Genomic DNA, 18,296 nt, shown 5'->3' with positions numbered 1-18,296 from the left:
CAAGCCTCTGTGCAGCCTACAAAAAATTACATGCAATTCTTTGTTGACTGAACCTCCTGGCTGTACCTTCATGCAGAAGAAATGTTCTAAGTGTAAACACAGTTTATAAACAGTCAGGTATCTTCTAGTATTCAAAAAAATTTCCCTTAACTTACGTGAAGTTACTCTTAATTCATATTTTATATTGGCACCTGTTCTGAAGAAAATATGTTGATTTTAAGTATGTGGGTGTTACTTCTGTGTAACATTACTTTGCTCTGCTTACATTCATGTAGTTATAGGAGACAAGTGTGATCCCTGAGATAAAGGATGTATTATTCTAACCATTTGTTATTAAGAGAATTAATTGTGTGCGTCAGTTTTCGCGTCTCTTAATATCAGGGCAAAAAAAACATCACAGAACTGTAGAATCCTTGTATGAAAGATGCTGTGTTATGCATTAAGGGAAAATTGCCAATTAAAGCACATTACAAATGGTTCAACTTGAAGTAGTGTTTATTCTACCTATTGACAGAGATTTTGCTCACCCAGCTTAGAGTAAATATATGTCTTAGAAGCAGTAAATCTGACTGAATATGGGCTGAAATATCCTACTCATTAGAAGGACCACAGTCTTGTTTTCTCATTTTCCTCTCCCTGCAGGATAGGTTGCAATGAGGCTTCTGTAGTTGAAAGAGTCAATTACGACAGACACCCACTAGCACACCAAGGAGTGGTGAGGAGGTTAGGTCCCTTCACCCCAAGCTCTAGAACATGTTTCCCACTGTTCCGTGGTGCAGCAGATGCAGATGTTTGACACAGGACATCCCAGTGAACTTCTGCTGAACATATGAAAACCTGATGGTAACATTCCCTTGAGCCTTGTATTCTGTGCCTGCTGTGGGTACTGATCTCACACTCTATACCCACAAAAAGCAAAAATACCCACAAAAGTCCAACACAACTCTTATGACTTGTTCTGAAATATTCCATCCTTGTATAATTTAGTTTAATCATTACCCAGCAGAACTAAATAGATTATAATGCTATTTAAAAAATGCATTTAAATTCTTGGAGCACAACTTTTCACTTTGCTGTCAAAACCAGCAAGCTGCTTCTTGGAAGCGTGGGTCCTGAGAAACTTGTGTCCTTAAGTAGCTTTATGCACACAAAATATTGTTTTTCACATCCGTATGTATTTTTGGTACTAGGTCCCAACATTTTGTAAGACCTGAAGATAATTAATGACTCCTCTTTATAGTACTGTGAATATTTTCCTTGGCATCGCCCAGTAGAAAGTATTTGCAGCAACATGTTATTAAGTTTTAAATATTGTAGAGCAATGACTGCAAGCTGTGCTGCCTGTGACTGTAGAGAAGTAACTTTATAAAACTATTCCCTAACACCCAGAGTCCCAGGTCATCTCCTCAGTGGTGGATGGAAGTCCACAGCAAAGAGCTGAGTATTGCTCCAACTCTTTTTTTTTTTCCTCATGTGCCTATACAACTAATGTCATTGAATGAGTGGGGAATGTCTTCAGCATAGGTTGTCAAAGGGTTTGTAAAGCTATTCAGCAAGGGAAGGGCTGCCTGCCCCCACTCCTTGATCAGGAGTTTCTGGTTCTGGGTCAGTCTCTGTTGAGGAGGTCTGGTGTGAAGTATTTTAATGAAGCCAAGTCTTGTGTTTAAAATGCTGAAAAAATAGGTTTGGATGTATATTTGGATATGCTTTTTTTTAATGTTTGGGTTTGGTCATCTGTGGTGGTGAGGATAACAGAAACCTCCCTGAAAAAAATAGCGTCAGGGGGCAGGTAAACACATTTTCTGAAATTTGGAAGTAATTATAAACCATAACATGGAGTAAGAGTTACTAGGCCACTTCTGCTCACAGTGTAATGATGGGGATAATAAGTAAAAGTGTCAGTTGAAGCCCCAAACCACTTGAATTTTATTTGATTCATTAGTGGTGTATTAAACTGAGAAATGTATTTTGGTATTGAAATGTACACTAGGTAGCTATAACAAGTATGTCAATGCCGTATGTAATGAATAACTGTAATGTTTTATAGCCCACAAATGAAAAATACTTGTGGCTATTATAGGGAAACAGAAATGAAAAGCGATGAAAAAAGGACCTGATTTTTTAGATAAGAGATACATCAATACAAAACTTTCCATTAACCTTGTTTGGAAATCCTAATTTGCGTGAATTGACAACCATAAACTGAAAATGTATTTGTGGCAATACCATCTAACGTGCGCTCAATCTATCCTGCCATTTTTTGGAAATAATGAAAGTTCACACATAGCATTATTTATACAATAAGCAGCATGGGCTTCTGAATATTACAGTATTTTAGATAAATCCTCCAAAGCTTGCAAAGTGGGAAGAAGTTGGATTTTGCAGGCTTTCCTCAATTTGTAAAAGTAAAAGTAAAATTTCTTTATCAGTTTTATAAAGTCAAAACAAGAGGGATAAAATAAGACAGCGGTGTCGATACAGGAGTAGTAGCTGTTGATGTTGCTAATACCATTTCATTTGCAAAAAAAAAAATAATTCTTTTTAACTCACTGCTACCTCCCACTGTTTGTGCTGGTTTGTTTACCACAGAAGCCTCTGGACAATGTCAGACAGATTTTGAGAGACAGGCTGTGTATAATACCTATTTGTAAATGTTATCATTCTGGATTTAAATGCAGTATTTACAGTCACATCCGAGGAGGCAGCTGGTCGCTTACATTTGTGAACACCTCTTATTCATACAATCATGTTTTTGAGGAAGATTACTTCACTTTATGTTTCAGTTTGCTAGGACCTCAGCCTCCTGCTTTTAAACAAAAAGGGTATTTTTTTTTGCTTCAGATTTTTTAAGAAGGAGTGGCTGTGGGGCAGGGATGGGTTTCTGAAAGGAGGTATGATTTTTAGACATTTCTTTAGTTTCTGCAAGCTGGAGCACTGGATTGGCATACTGTTAGATGTTTTTATTTTAAAAAACCAAACCACCAAAACAAAAAAAAATACAATAAATAACAGTAAGCTGACCCTGAAGCCAGACTGATTATTTTTCTTTCAGTTTACTAATTCACTTTCTCCTGTCTAGTGTTACTCACTTTTGCCTCTTAACCTTTTACCTCTGCAGAGAAAATATTCATGTGAAACTGTTCAATTTTTTTAAATTGTCATAAGATTTGCATCCTGAACCCAACAGTAACACCTATTGGGGATAAAATTACTTGAAATTAAGTGTAAAAAATGCACATGAAAATAGAAATCTTATTTAAATAGAGAATATTTTATTATGAAGGAACACACACCAAAAATGTAATTAATCTAGTTTTGTCAAGCAAGTTAATAGAATTCCCAAACTACTGTGGTTTTGTTTTTTTCACACCAGAAATGCCAGATAATTTTATTTAAATTGTTCTGCACAATCTCAGCCCGCTGCAGAAGTGATGGGAATGGAAGTCAACTAACAAGTTTGGTTCATATTTTTGCGTGATTCTAAAATATTGCTGTAATGTAAGAACCTTGATCAAAGCTTAGTGGTTGCAGGGACAAAATCACCATCCACTTCTTTTTTGTTTTTAAGGTTTAGAGAGTATTTTTTGGATTATCTGAGAATGCTGATATGGTTTTACTGCAGTATTTTTCCTGCCGTGATTAACTGAAAACAATTTGAAGTAGGTCAACATAAATTTGAATGTACAATTGCCCACGCTAGACTTCTTTTTTAACAAGACTCTAAAATTAGGACGTTTTAAAATGGCAAGCACAACTGTGTGCTCATTTTATGTTCTTACAAGTGGCTTGTAGAGTGCTCTTTTTTGTGCATTTTAACATATTGAAGTCAGTAAGAGATTTGTCACTGGCATCCCTTGAACACCAAATCATCTCTTAAGTGTGCTAGATTGAGCCTTTGCTTCCCAGGGAAGTTGACTGTCACACACAACTTCTCTGCTTTGGGGTTGAATACACCTTGTTTGGTACAGAAACATGTAAATCAGTTTCTTTAGGAAAAGCTAAGTAATGTAGCCTATAAGGGAAACAGCACTCATACATTAAACACTGCTGAGTTGACTACTTCATTGTGTACATCATGTCTTGAGGTAATTCAAGATCAGCTGTGGACCCTGTGGTATCTCTCTTACACAAGAGTGTCTCTAGACACAAGTTAAAACCTACAGGAAATATGTGTTTTCTAACATTTTCCCTGGCATATCCACCATGTTTTGTAGGGACGTTTGTTGGCATGGCTGAACACGTGGGTGGGTGAGTGGTATGCTCTCCTGAGTGCAGCACCAGTCCTCCATATGCTACACATTTAGCTTTAAATACAGAATTTATGTATTTTGAGGGTACTGCACTAACTGGATAGTATTGCCTGGGGGAGAAAGAAATACTTTCATGCAGAGATTGTCACAGGCCATAGTGGTAACTGAAAGTGGCTGGCCTTATTAATCAAAGTTCATGGAGGTGTTTATGTGTCTGTGTAGCTGTAAAATAGCCTTTCTACAGTCCTGGGAGTTTTTTTTCCCCTTTTTGTCACAGTTCTGTGTTTCAAGTTAGAAAATACATTGCTATGTGTGAGCTTCTGTCTAGAAAAATATTAAGAACAAGGACTAAATCCCATTTGTGTTACTCATGTGGTTAGCTCAGTTGTTTTCTATGTGTCTACTTGAACACGTAAAATAAAAACAGATTTAATTCCAAATCCTTTTACTGACTGTCAGGGAGGAGTACTCATTGACCATAATAGTATCTTAGTTGAGTACTAGATGTCATCTATAAATGATACACATTATTTAGTCATTAAGGCACATTAAGCAGTACTAAGTTTTGTCCTCAGCATAAGTAGTCTCTTGCAATTGTGTGTCTCTTCAGTATGCAGAGAACATGAAAGGAAAACTGTGGTTTACCCTATTATCTAAGAAATTGTGAAGCTATGAAAAACAGATTACTATTAATAAACAAAATTTCCTTCAAAAACTTATGCATACAGTTACAAGGAAATAGCTGCTCTCCCTTCCAGAATATACAATTGGCAAGTACATTAATTTTAAAAAATACTATTTTGAAGACATCAAAACCAGTAAAAGTGCAGAAACTGTGACAAGAATACACATGCACAATGTTGTGATTCAATGTGATCTGACAGAGGAAGACTTCTTCCTCTTATTCCACATCAGGTGGAATATTTAAATCCTTCTCAAGCAGCTAGACTTCTGATAAATTATCACAAGCAGTACAGGTGAGCCATTGCTGATTTTGATCATATCCAAGTTATTTAAACAGTAATATTACTTGAAATGTATCCACCGTGCCTTCCCTCTGTGTTAGAAAAAGAAAAGGACATTCTTCTGTTAAAACTATTACACCCAGTGCAATGCTTGTAAAGAGTAGTGATAGGACAAGGGGTAATCGTTTTAAGCTGAGAGAGGGTAGATTTAGGTTAGATATTAGGAAGAAGTTATTTACTGCAAGAGTGGTGATACACTGGGACAGACTGCCCAGGAAAGTTGTGGATGCCCCCCCAGAAGTGTTTGAGGCCAGGCTGGATGGTGCTGTGAGCAACCTGGTCCAGTGAGAGGTGTCCCAGCTCATGCAAGGGATTTGGAGCTAGATTACCTTTAAGGTCCCTTCCAACCCAAGCCATTCTGTGGTTGTTACAGCACTGAAAACAGATACATTCTTAATTAACCTGTGAATAACCAGTAAAGACATATAGCTGTATAGCATGCATTCCCACAGCATTCTCAGGGCCTCAACCAAGAGCTAACACATGCACCCTCCCATCCAGAATTGCCAGCAAGGCTGCAATCAGCAAGGGTATTCTCATGACTTGAGACATTTGTACATGAAGAAATAAATTTGTTAAAAAACCCAGTTCATTAGATGCAGACCACCAAAGAACCTGCAAGTGTGAACTATTTGGATAGAAGCCACTAGGCGAGTGCTGAACCACTTATCTCTAGCTCATAGCTATTTGCTCCAGCTGTTTGCTTTGAATGCACAAGACTTAAACAAACATGATTAGGATAATAAAGATAAGCAGTAACCCATGATAAAGATAAGTAATGTAACTCTAGTGTTCATAAGTTAAGTGACGTGTTATTTTCACATTGCCAGATTCAGCATGACAAGTGTAGTGTTCTGTGGTTCTCCTCGTGGTGGTAGCTCTGACTCAAAGGCTTATTGCTTGTCACTTAATGCACACAACCAGTCATATTACAAGTGAATAAACAATGATGAGAGGAAGGTATCACCAGCAGCTGAGCCAAGGAGATGAGCTGGAACTGAAAATGGAAAATAACACAAATTTAATCTTTATCATGCCAAAAACACCTGTGTGAGTAAGAAGTCTATGTTGCTGTTGTCAAGGAAATTATAAAGGTAATTTCAACTTCTTGGTATTATATCTTGATGTAGGGAACATACACTGTGGTTATAAAAAAAAAACAGGTCTTACATATTTGAAGTTCTGTTCTTCTATGACACTCGTTGATTATGGCTTACAGATTAGAATGCTGGTTCTCCCTTACTAATTAGAAATGCTGATTCTTATTAGACAAGGCATCATTTCTAGAGGAGATCATGTGTGAGGTGTACAGCAGTGAAGTGTCACATGAAACCCTGAGAAGGATTTTACAGAATTCTGAGTTCCCCAACTCCAGCTGTCATGTGAAGACTGCTCTCACAAGCAGGTACCTGCACACCAGCTCTTTGCCTTCCCATCCTGAGAACACAGGCTGAGGACTTCTCCTTCCAGCTATACACTTTGTTTATGGCTTTCAAATGACAAGCAAACATCCTTCTTTTCTTGAATTAATTTTGCGATGATCCTTCCCAGAACCACTTTCCATCTTTCCATAGTAATGCTTTTGAATAAAGCAAGGGTGAAACTAAGCCATTTGTAGGAAAGGGTTTTCTAATCAGAAGCCCTGATCCTGGAAGCACGTTGAGGTCTGTGTACTCAGAAGAATGTAGACTCAGTTGTCCCAAATAAGCTCACTTTTACTGAAAAACACATTGAAACAACCCCATTCTTATAGTGAAGTCTGCAGCATAACCACTTTCTGGGCTATTTTAGCAAGTTGATTTGGCAGCTCCAGGTCTGACTTTGAGAGGATTTCCAGCAACCTCAGAACAGAAAGCTCAGTTGTACATAACCGCCTTCGTAACTTAAGCTCCAAAGACTCTCCCAAAAGTACCTAGGAGAAAATTATCCTGATAGAAAAAGGAGAAATTTTTCTCTGTTATATTTTCTGGTCACGGTATCATGAATCCACGTAAGTCACCCACCCCAGGGAAGGGGTACATTCAGAAGTTTTAATGATATTCTAATGAAGGAGAAGAAGCAACATTACTGTGTTGTAGTCTCATGTAAACACTTTCAAGAATGTGCCCAATCCCCATTTATTTCCTCTGGTCAGTCAAGTGGTGTAAGTGGCTCAGTCCTCACAGATGCTGCAAAGAAAATTACCTATAAATAGTGGGCTTTTTCTGGTAAGTCAGAATGTGGCCTGCAGTGAGGGCAATCAGTCTCAATCAAAAGTAGACATTTTAAGGTTTCTTTCACCTTGGGCCTGTGACTGGTCTCCACATTTGAAGTAAGAGAGTAATTTCAAATTAAGAACAAATGTTTTGAAAACATGTCTGCAGTAATTTCCAAGTGTGTTTTCCTCTGTTTACCAGAGATCTGGAGAAATAAGAGACAGCCTCTTAACTAAATTCACTAAATAAAAGGAATCTGCTTTTGAAGTGTATGGATTTAAGAATCAAATTTCCTTTTTCTGTGCCTGTTGGCTTTATAGGCTTGTTTACTCAGGAGGAAATGACTTGTTTTATAATGTGTTTAACATCATGTTAGTTAATCTGTGCCATAATATAGAGTTGTTTCCTTGTGTAAGCAAGCATTTCACGTGTAAGCATGTGTGAATCTCACTGACTTGAGGAGAGCCTGTATTCAAGCCTGTTCCTCTCTTTATAGGATGTACAGAGAGCAGACTTGTTGGTTAAGTGGCTGTATTGTATGCTTGAGACACCTCTCTCTGTAAATACTAACTTCTTTAAAGTTTCTTCTGATTGCTTTCCCTCATTAATATTTTGGGACAGTTTTGCAAGCATCTTATGTGTAGAAACTGAAGTCTCTAAAATGTCACAAAACAAAATCTCAGAATTGGGCCTCTTCAGGAAAAAAAGCTACAAAATTATTCTTGTTGCATAAGGTTTCAAAATTGCCAGGCTTCTATTTAGACAACTGCCTGGAGGTGGGATTTTTAAAGATGACAGTCTTGAGAAAATCAAACCTCTTTATAGGCATTTCCAAGTGGGGGAAAGATACAATGACTAGTGTTTGTACAGAAAACCAGCTTTCTAAGGAACAGAGAATATGCAGTCATGGAAAAATATTACTGCTTTGCTCATAGTATTCATAATAATCAGAAAATATGTGTGTACACGTATAAAAAATAACACTGTATAAGTAATTTTCAATTACTGAAATGGCTGACTGCTGCAGAATACACTAATATTTCTTGATATAAGATACTGTAGAGATATTATTTGGATACGGCTTTAAAAAAATGTCAAAGCATCTGTCCATCATCAGAAAGTGGAGATGTTAATTGAAGTTCAGCTGATCCATTCATTGGTAATACATTGTGTGGGGGGTTTTGTTGTGATTATTGTTGGTTTTTAATTTTTCATAGTATCTGATGAAGAGTAGGAGTTTTGAATTGTTGGGGTTTTTTAAGTGATCAAATCAACATACATATCAAACAGATTTCAAATCCAGAGCTTTCAGTATATTGCGCCCATTCATGACAAGCCTTTCTAGCCTGTTTGAGCTGGTCCACTTCAGCCCTGTCTACCTCTCCCTCCTGCATTGCCTCTAAGGTTTCCACAGAAACTAAAAATTCAGTGCTATATTAAAGAATGCTTTCTTCCTTACTACACCTCTTAAATCTTCCAGCTGCTATGGAGTTTCTGTGCTATCTGTCCACACTCAGTCACTTCATCCTTTTAAATTAGATTTAGAATGTAACAATATAGTGCCGGATGGTGCCACCCCACAGTTGTGTGTCATGTTTCTCTTTAACTTAGCAAAAACAGAATGGTAAATTACAGCTGTTGTGGATAAGGGGAAATGTTGTGAAATTAAAAAGTAGTTATGTTTTGAAAAATAAATGGCAGTCCCGGGAAATAAAAAAAAACCTCAAGGAAAAGCAAATGAGTCGTAACATGGAAATAGGAACACTTGGCAAGCTGCAAGTTTGGAGGTGATATTAGAAGGTCCCAGGACAGTACATTATTTTTTGGTAGAGTTTACTGTCGAGGCAAATCAGGCTGATAAATATTTAAACTATATGGTCTTATTTAAACTATATGGTCCATTTCTGGTGGTATGAGAGAGCTGGAAGTACAGTTAGTGATACTGCTTTACAAGAAAAAGAAACAAAAGATGTAGCAAAAGGGAATCAAGCCCATAGACATGTAATAGGGAGGCAAATGATTGTTTCCAGCACTGAACAAGGAAAGCCTTCTGTGAAAGATTTTATGTAATTTTGTTCAGCTGAACAAAGTGGAGAATACTTATCAAAATTGCCATTTTAAAAATCTCATTGTGAATACTCAGCATGCTGTGATCGTACACTGTGTAATGGTGTTTTCAATGGATAAATTGCTGCAGATACTATAATATAAATAACTATTTTGTGCATTAAGAAGCAGTTCACTTCAGGATGTTTTCTATCTCAGGAATGCTCTGAAGATAGGACTTTAAAGAATAAAAGCACCAAAGTACTCTTTGAGTAATACCAGTCTGCTAAAGTGCTAGGGTATTTTTAATAATGTTTGGTAGTATTGTTCTTTTTACTGTGGCCAAAACTTACTAATTTTAAACACAACACAGCTTCAGCCAAAAATCTGTAAAGGCTCTAGTGACAGGAAGGCAGAGAAAGTTAATCACAAGAAAAAAAGTGTTTGGTTCCTATAGACTTCCAGCACACTAACCTGGTGTTGTGTGGGTTTGCTGCAAAATAAGTGGCAGGAAGCCCCAGAGTTAAACTGCATATCGCTTTTGGGTGATAAATCGACCTCCAAAAACACCTTGCTAAAACAAGAGAGGATTCACACTGAAGAAAATGCCATACTCTGCTGAATTCAGTCTCTCACAATGAGTGTAAGAAACAGTATCTTGTGTAGTCCTGTAATATGTTGCTGCTCCGTTGACAGCTCATTTGGATCAGTTTTCATAGATACTTTTCCAGTCATGTTTACCACAAACATGTTGGTTCCAAAGTGTAGATGAAAATGGTAACAGGCTTCAATAAAAAGCACATGATAAAAGCAAGATCTAACCACTTTGAAGGAACTGTAGCATGGGTTAGGAAAGTGTCTTCATATCCTGCTTCTCTTACTGCTTACCTAGAAGTACTTTTTCTTTTTTTTTTTCCTAAGTTTATTGTGGAAAGATGGTCTCAATCAAAAAAACTGGAAGAAGTGAAAGAAAGTCTGATCCAAATTTTTCAGCAGAATTCTCTTGCTGTAATGGAAAATAAGTGGTGTAAGGGATTTATCTGAAGTTTTTTCTTTCTGCCAAAGCCTTTCTGAATGACAAGTGGCCCAGTCACTTCACCCTCAGTTTCCATTATGAATAATTGAGTCTAATAGAAGATAGCTACTAAAAAATCATGCTTACCTCATCTAATTATGTTGATATTCCAACAAATGTAAGGCATAAATTCCCAGTAATATTGCGGGGGAACCAAAAATACTGGATCTAGCATAGACCCAGGTATGAGTATTAGGTCATGGAAAGCCAAGCTTTTTTCCTGCATAAAGTTAAAGTAAAATGAAAAACTCTTTTAAAATCTATATAAATCACTGATTTGCTTTGAGTAATTCAGATCTCAAATTTATTGCTGAGAAATTCATAGCTTTGTTCTAGATAATAACTTGTACAAATCATGAGGATCTTCCGGTATTCTGATAATGGCACTTTTTGCACCACGTAGATTAAGGAATTGAGATGAGGGTAAATTAAAAGGGGGGAGGAGGAAATATTTTAGGAATTTTTAGCATATTTTCAGGAAAAATAAAAAAGAACATATTATGCATTCCAAAGGTACAAACTTGGGGACGGTTTGTTTCTTGGTAAGAGTTTAAGTCATCAATATTATAGCTGAACTAAGCGCTTATCTCTAATTCTGAAGGGGTTTATTTCTTTAATTGTTCTTTGATTTTACTGCTTGGAGACTAGCCTACTAATTTTATTCATAGCAGAGGTGTTATTAACCATACAACTGTGCCCAACGCCACAGGCAGTCTCAGTGCTCACTGCTATCTCTTTGTTTTTGTTTTGTAGAAATGTATTCCTTTGGCTGCTGTGGCAACTGTTTATTACATACATTTATAAAAGTACCTACTGATCTCACTGTAGCATCTGGGCAGGCAGCTGTGACTCCCTTTCCCTTCCCACAACGCTGTTGCCGCAGCACCCGCTCTGCTTGCTCTTCGTTTTCTATGTCTCAGAAAAAAAGGCAACAGGGAAGGAAAGAAAAAAAAATTAGTAACTGCTGTACTGTAATAAAATCCCCCTGCACCATTTTCTACCCCCTCCTCCTTTCTAGAGAAAGATGAAAAATAGCAGGATGTTGATGGCTGTTGATGAGAGAAAAAGGAAGTAGATTTTAGTGGAGGGGGGATCTGCATGTACCTGGAAGGGGAAAGGTTCTACCATGATGAAGGAGCAGTGATTATTACCATACAGAAAGCAGGTGGCAGAGCAACCACCCTCAAGCAGAAAAGAGGAAGCACAAGCTCTATGAATAAGAATTGTCAGTAACAAGGGAAGAGAAAGGATGAAGGCTTGACAGGTGGTGGATCAGGTGGGATTCCAGAATGGAGAACAGAGAGAATTGGAAGAAGAGCAGAAGAAATTCAACAGATGACCAGCTCTGCTGGCACTCTATCCATTCCCAAGCCAAAAACACACAGTAGTGGGAAAGCAAGGCTGAGAGCTAGAGTTGCTCATGGGGCTCTGGTGCCAGTGCTTCTCAATGATTCTAGTTTGGCATTTTGTTGAATGTTGAATGGGGATGGAATGGGTGGGCAAGTGGGTTCTGAGCTACCTGGTGATATTGGCATCAGTATAGGTCCTACTGACTCACTTCTTCGCAGATCGAGATTGTCCAGCAACACTTTGGCAGCATAGCCCCACTGCTGGTCTTGTGGCTGTTCCCATACTTAGGGCGGCCCTGATCTGTGGTACAGACCAAAGCAACGCTTTAACTTAGGACCAGTTTCAGTATCAGCACCACGTTCAAAACAGAGAGCAGAGGTATATACTGGGTTTGTTTTAATGAGGCTTTGTATGAGCTTGTCAAGAGTCGTGTCTCACTGAAAACTGAATCTGTAATCTTCTAGTTTGTCACATCCATCTTCTTCCCTCACCAGCTGTGCTCTTAAATTGTTTTGCCAATCTTCTGATACTTGCATATCCAGTTTGCCCTCTGGGCAACAGGATTCCCAGAAGCTGTCACAGAGGGCACCTAGAGGCAGGATCTGCTCCTGTGTAACTGTTAGATGTGCAAGAACCAGGATTGCCAGAAAAAGTGTTAGATGTCTGATCAATTGACATAATTCTATGGTGAGCTTCTCTCCTCCGAGGCAAATCTCTTAAATAGTAAGGTCAAGGCTTTGTGTAATAAAAGGAAAGGAAGAGGAAGAGACTTGAGTGTATCCCTCTACTTTCTGCTGTCATATGTTACTGAAGATAGTTGTGAAGGTCTGCATCCTTCATGGACTGCATCTAGTGCAGGAACACCCCGGTTCTGATGTGTGTTGGTGTGTACTAAGGCAATTCAAATTAGATAACGCAGTCAAAGAAGGAATTGCCATAGGCAATACCATGGAAATTGAGTTCACGGGCAAAATTAGCATAATATCCTGGACCTGCTTTATTCTGACATGCTATAGAGGATGAGGATAAGAATGAACTTAAACTCACCCAGTCCAGAAGTGTCTGTTTCTTTCTGAGTCCTGAGGAATGGGAAGGCCTCCCAGCCATCTCTCTTTCCTGTTTTATTTGGCCTGATCACTTCCCCACACACACTATTAGCATGTTGGAACTAGAAGGCAATTTAAGTTACAATTCCTTTTCTTACTTCTTTGTTTTGTTTTGTGCAGTGGTTTTGCCTTTCTCTTAAAGATTACAGTTAGAATTTAAATGTGGATACCAGCAAGATTCAGAGACATGGAAAGGAAGACATGGAAATAGTCCTCATTTTCTACAGCATAAGGTTATGTAACCTCCAGTTATAGGCACTAGGGAAGCAGGGGGTCCCATGTCAAGAAATATAAGTTAGATTAAAAAATAATATTATATTGACTATTTTTTTCCATATTACTACTTGATAAATGTGAAATACTGGTGTTTATTTCAATTTCTGTGTTTTCACTTTCTTGAGTTATTCTCTGAAAATTGAATAAATTTGTATAGAAATGAGAGCTCTTATAAAACTAAAAATCAGCTGTACTCTCAAAACTTATCCAGATAGGTTTTCATCTGGTATGTCTCACAGATGATGTTGTTTTCATATAACTCTCACAGTACGTCATTTTAGATTTAATATTTCAGGATGTTCTAAGTGCAGAGAAAGCTTGGTGTTGGTAATGGATTGTACTGGACAAGCAGCTTTTAGCAGCACTGCTTTCAAGTGACTGCCTGCCTAAAACATGTTGAGGGAATAGAAAATACTCAGTACTCAAACCATATTTAAAGCAAAATTAATTCAGTTATAGTAGCATTTAAAGTGTTTTGCTACTAAGTGTAACTGATGTGCATATATTTCACCTGTAAGTATGTATATGGGAAGCAGTAGCAGAACTAAAATATATAAGGAGAGGCAAAGGAGAGTGAAATACAAAGGAGACCATTTTACATGTGCTGTCTCCTTTGTCTTGAATTTCATACACCCGTGCTGATGTCATTCTGGAAGAGGAAGAAGGTTGGCTCCATGTCCACCCACCACAGCTTTTCCAGTGAGCAGAGCCTCCCCAGCAGGGGGGTAAACCAGGCAATATTCTCTGCAGTGTCTCATCAGCTGTGGGGGAATAATGACAGCAGAGAGGCAGCTCTTGACACACCATTGATAACGTCAGGTCTCCAGAGCCTTTACACTCAGCTGCACCTCCTCACTCCTATGTTACAAATTTGCACCTGGGAGATAAGGCTGGAAACACTGGGAGTGCCAACTCTGGAGTTGCACCGCGGGCTTCTGGCTGGGCTCCTCCATCGCCTCATCCTGCAGGGTTTCAGCATCAGAGCTCAAACTTGGAGGGCACACTGCTGCTCTGACAGCAGACCTTCTCCTAACCACCTTATCCTTACAGTTCAGTCACGTCCCCCGGAGCTGCCACAGCCACAGTTATTTCTCCCCCCGAAGCTGAGCGATGGAGCAGTAGGTCAGTAGCAGGCACTGAGTGTGTGCCCTAGCCCTGGGTCAGCTGAGTTCAAGACAGATTTAGTCTGCCCTTTGCCAAGTGGGTGCACATCTGAATCTGGCCTTCTAAAGATAACAGAACTTCAGGCACGGAGATGTTTGCTTTGCTTTCTTTGAGAGCCGTGGTTTGGTTGCCAGTAACATTAATAGCGCTGGAAGATAAATCACACTGAATGTAAAAACTCTTGAGCTTCAGCATGCCGGGCAGATATCCATGTAGAGAGAAGGGCAATTAAATCCTCCTGCATTATAAACCTTATAGAATAAGGCTCTGGCTGAGGTCTTGCACATATGGGAAATTTTCTTTGGTGAAGCCTGATGAGTGGTCGTTCTGCTTGCCAATAATGTGCATAAATAAGAGGCTTAACAATTAGGAAAGAAGGAAAACAGAGATAATACACCTGTCAAACTTTTTGTATTATTAATGTGCAAGTGAAAAAACGTTATGCCTGTGCATGCTGTCGCCCTTGGTACCAGCTGTTGCCTGTGCACATGGGTGGGTATTTTACATTGGCTGAGCAGCTTTGCAGCCAGCAAGCTCTTTAACAGGCAACATTGATAACGGCAGTCTTCCACGCTCCATACAATTCATGCTATTCTTCAAATTAATAGTAATACTTATTAAAGCTTCATCTCTCATTTGCAAAGAAAACCTTCAATTAATGTTAATCAGCATCCTCAGAATGTGATCAGGCTGGGCTTGTAGCTGGACGTGCCGAAACAGTTCAACTGGCAGATGGAGCATTTTCCAACTATTCTAATTAATGGCTGCTCATTTCAAATGTTAATGCAATTAAATAAATAGGCAAAACAAATAAAAATAATACACGTTATGAAAATGCCTCTAGCAGACAGAGCTCTGATCCAAAAAGGAAGCCTTGCTCAGACCCAGAAAGGGCCTAGCCATCCCCTTCTGGCTCCATAAGGTGTAATAAAGACAAGCCTTACTTTTGTTCCTTGCTGTTTCCAACCATTTCTCTGGGACTGACATTTGTATCATTTCCATTTTAACCTGCTGGCATCAACTGAGACATTGCTTTTCCAAGTATTAGAATGTTTTTCTGCAGAAAATGGGAAAGCATTTCCTTCATATATTACAGGCTTGCTTTTCATGTAAGATTTAGATTGCCCCAACTCCTTGCCTTTTCTGTTTGAACTAATTACCTGATTTTAATTTTTTTTTTCCAAAGGTTTTACTTTCTGTGAACATTGTATACCCTAGCACCGATGTAGTTCCACATTTGTTTGGGCTTATAAAGAGTTCAATTAGCCCCTTAATGCCTAGTTCAGTCACAATTAAACCTTCCCTGTTGACTTGGGATTGGTCTTTCTAAAGGCAGTGGAGGTGTTTTTAATTATTCATTCGCTGGTTTGTTTCTTACAGCAGTCTCAGCTGTGCTTTATTATTCAAAGGTTAATGCAAACTGAGAACTGGATAAATTAAATCTGTTTGGCAGCTAGCAACCTGATGTATTAGAGACACTGTGAAACATGGATGGCAACACTTCTGCTATTGTGACACTTAAAAAGCCAGTTTTTTATCTTTAAAACAATTACTACTTTTGTTACTGTGGATGATAGAAATTGAATGTTCCATAATGTTATAGTTTCTGTAACCCACTTTTGTTAAGAAAGCATGTAGTTTAGAAAGCCAAGCAGTGTTAACAGCTATTATAGAAAATTGATGTCGGTACCATGACTAATGAAGTACAGCATGCAGTGCTAAGTGACACAGTTGTATGCAGGGAATCATGCAGTCAGAAGTTTTAATGAAGGGAGCCCAAGGAATTTCAGGTGAAAGCGAGTTTTATTAACTTTCAGTGAACAAAATGAATAGTTGAGCAGTGAACATGACATGATGTCGTATAATAATTGTATGCCTTGGGTACATTGTAAGGCATGGAGCATAGCCAAGAGCTTTCATCTGTTCTATACACAGGGTTATTTCACAAACCCCTGCATGCTGTGGAAATCTTTATTGCAAACATAACAAGAATTGTTTCACGACAAATGCCTTAAGACAATACCAAATCACTTATTTGAAATATCTACCAGCACTGCCTTCCTCTGAAAAATATTATTCAGATATCTCAAAGTCACCATCCCGATTGATCCTAATTAAAATTCAGCTCCTGTATTAGTGACTGGTATCAGCAGGCTGTGAACCAAAAGAAGCCTTCATATTCCTTAAGAGGCCGCTCTGAGTACAATCTGTATTTCTATGGACAAGTATTATGTTGCATGAAAGGAGGCTGTGTTGGCTTTTGGAAGAGTCATGACCCAGAACTTTTATGAGTTTTAATTTTATTTTTTCAGGAATTGAAAGTGAGAGATTTTTCAGGTTTCACATACAGGATTGTGTTTTGTGTATTTAGGTTTTGTTTCAGTAGTGCATTTTTAAATGAGGACTTTGAAGGAACATAATCCAAATGTTTATCCTGCTTACTATTTATAATATTTTTAAGATAGGGTAATGATTGCAGAGCAAAGCAACCTTCTGTACTAGTGACTGGAGACCGTAGGTTAGTAACTTAGAAAGTGGAGATGCAAGGTTGTGTGTTCTCTCCTCAGTCTTTAGTGCAGCCTGTGCTGTATAATAATGTGCATAATTACACTGCTACTGACTGATGAGGTAGGTGGATGAGGAGGCAGGTGAAAATAGGAAGGCTTGTGAGGCAAGACAGTGGCAACATCTCAGCAAAGTCTCTGTACCCTTGCACTGTAAATACTTCACATCTACCCACTAAAATATTTGAAATAAAACAGTCAGGAATTTTTCTGTGCTTATTTGAATATTTTATAATGTGATTTAAACGCTTCTTCCTGGCTAGATATATCACTTCACTGACAGAGCTTAGAATACTAGTAATGCGTTTTATCCAGGACTAACTTAATGAATGTGATACACAAATTTAACCTGTAGAGATCTTGCAAAAACAGCAGTACTAGTAGTCAAGTATAACTGATGCAGTATATTCTTGATTGTATGTGGTTATTATGTTATATTTTTGTTTTCTGTTTTAGTGCTGGACCCAAAGGAGACAACATTTATGAATGGAGGTCAACTATACTGGGGCCTCCAGGGTCTGTATATGAAGGTGGAGTTTTCTTCCTTGACATTACCTTTTCACCGGACTATCCTTTTAAACCACCTAAGGTTAGTAAGAGGATATTAAAAGTCTGATAGGATCCTCTCCTTGTGATATTTTTTAATGTGTGTGTTCATGTATCTGTAGGATGAAACATAAAACTTTCAAGGCAACAATGAATATTTAAACTGAGTATTTTGATGGAAAGAATTTAAATAACTGCCTAAAATTTGCCTGCATGTTGCTAATATAGCTGGATGAATATGGATTTATTTAGCAAATGGTTGCATAATTTTCAGCAGTTATTTGCTTTGGATTTGTTTCTAATATGAAAGTATTTATATTTGAGTTGCACCCTTTCTAAGCAGCTGAAAATACTTAATCTTTCCCGTTGACCCATATCGTTCATCAGGGGTCCTTGGCAGTCTGACAAAAATAAGCATCTTTTGCATTACCCCATATAAATTACTTCTGCAGATGCAAGACACAGTGTTGTTCATGAAGTTATAAGTAATTGCTGTACATCAGTCTTCTGATAAAATGTGGAAATACAGAAGCAACGGCAAGAAACTGGAGTGAAAGACAGAAATTTACAGAATTCCTTAAGGGAGTCCATTTTTAATGCTCTCAATAAGGACACTAAACACAAATGTAGAACTGTACCAATAACATTACCTTGAAAAATCTAGTTATTATGAAGACTGGAAAAACAGAAGTGCAATGC

General features: G+C 38.1%; 1 protein-coding gene across 2 annotated transcripts in view; it reads left to right on the top strand.

Annotated features, from left to right (window-relative positions):
- The window catches only part of UBE2E2 (ubiquitin-conjugating enzyme E2E 2), a 217,198-nt gene that overhangs the window by 158,403 nt on the left and 40,499 nt on the right, over positions 1-18,296 (top strand). For both annotated transcript variants that reach the window (XM_010007528.1, XM_010007527.1), the window contains exon 4: positions 17,508-17,640. In XM_010007528.1, coding sequence (XP_010005830.1) covers positions 17,508-17,640 — 133 coding nt within the window. The remainder of the gene's footprint in view (positions 1-17,507; positions 17,641-18,296) is intronic.

Source organism: Chaetura pelagica, unplaced genomic scaffold (assembly GCF_000747805.2).
Source record: "Chaetura pelagica isolate M959 unplaced genomic scaffold, ChaPel_1.0 scaffold10, whole genome shotgun sequence".
Taxonomy (NCBI): domain Eukaryota; kingdom Metazoa; phylum Chordata; class Aves; order Apodiformes; family Apodidae; genus Chaetura; species Chaetura pelagica.
Note: the sequence above shows the minus strand (reverse complement) of the source record. Positions and strands in the feature narration are given on the sequence as shown.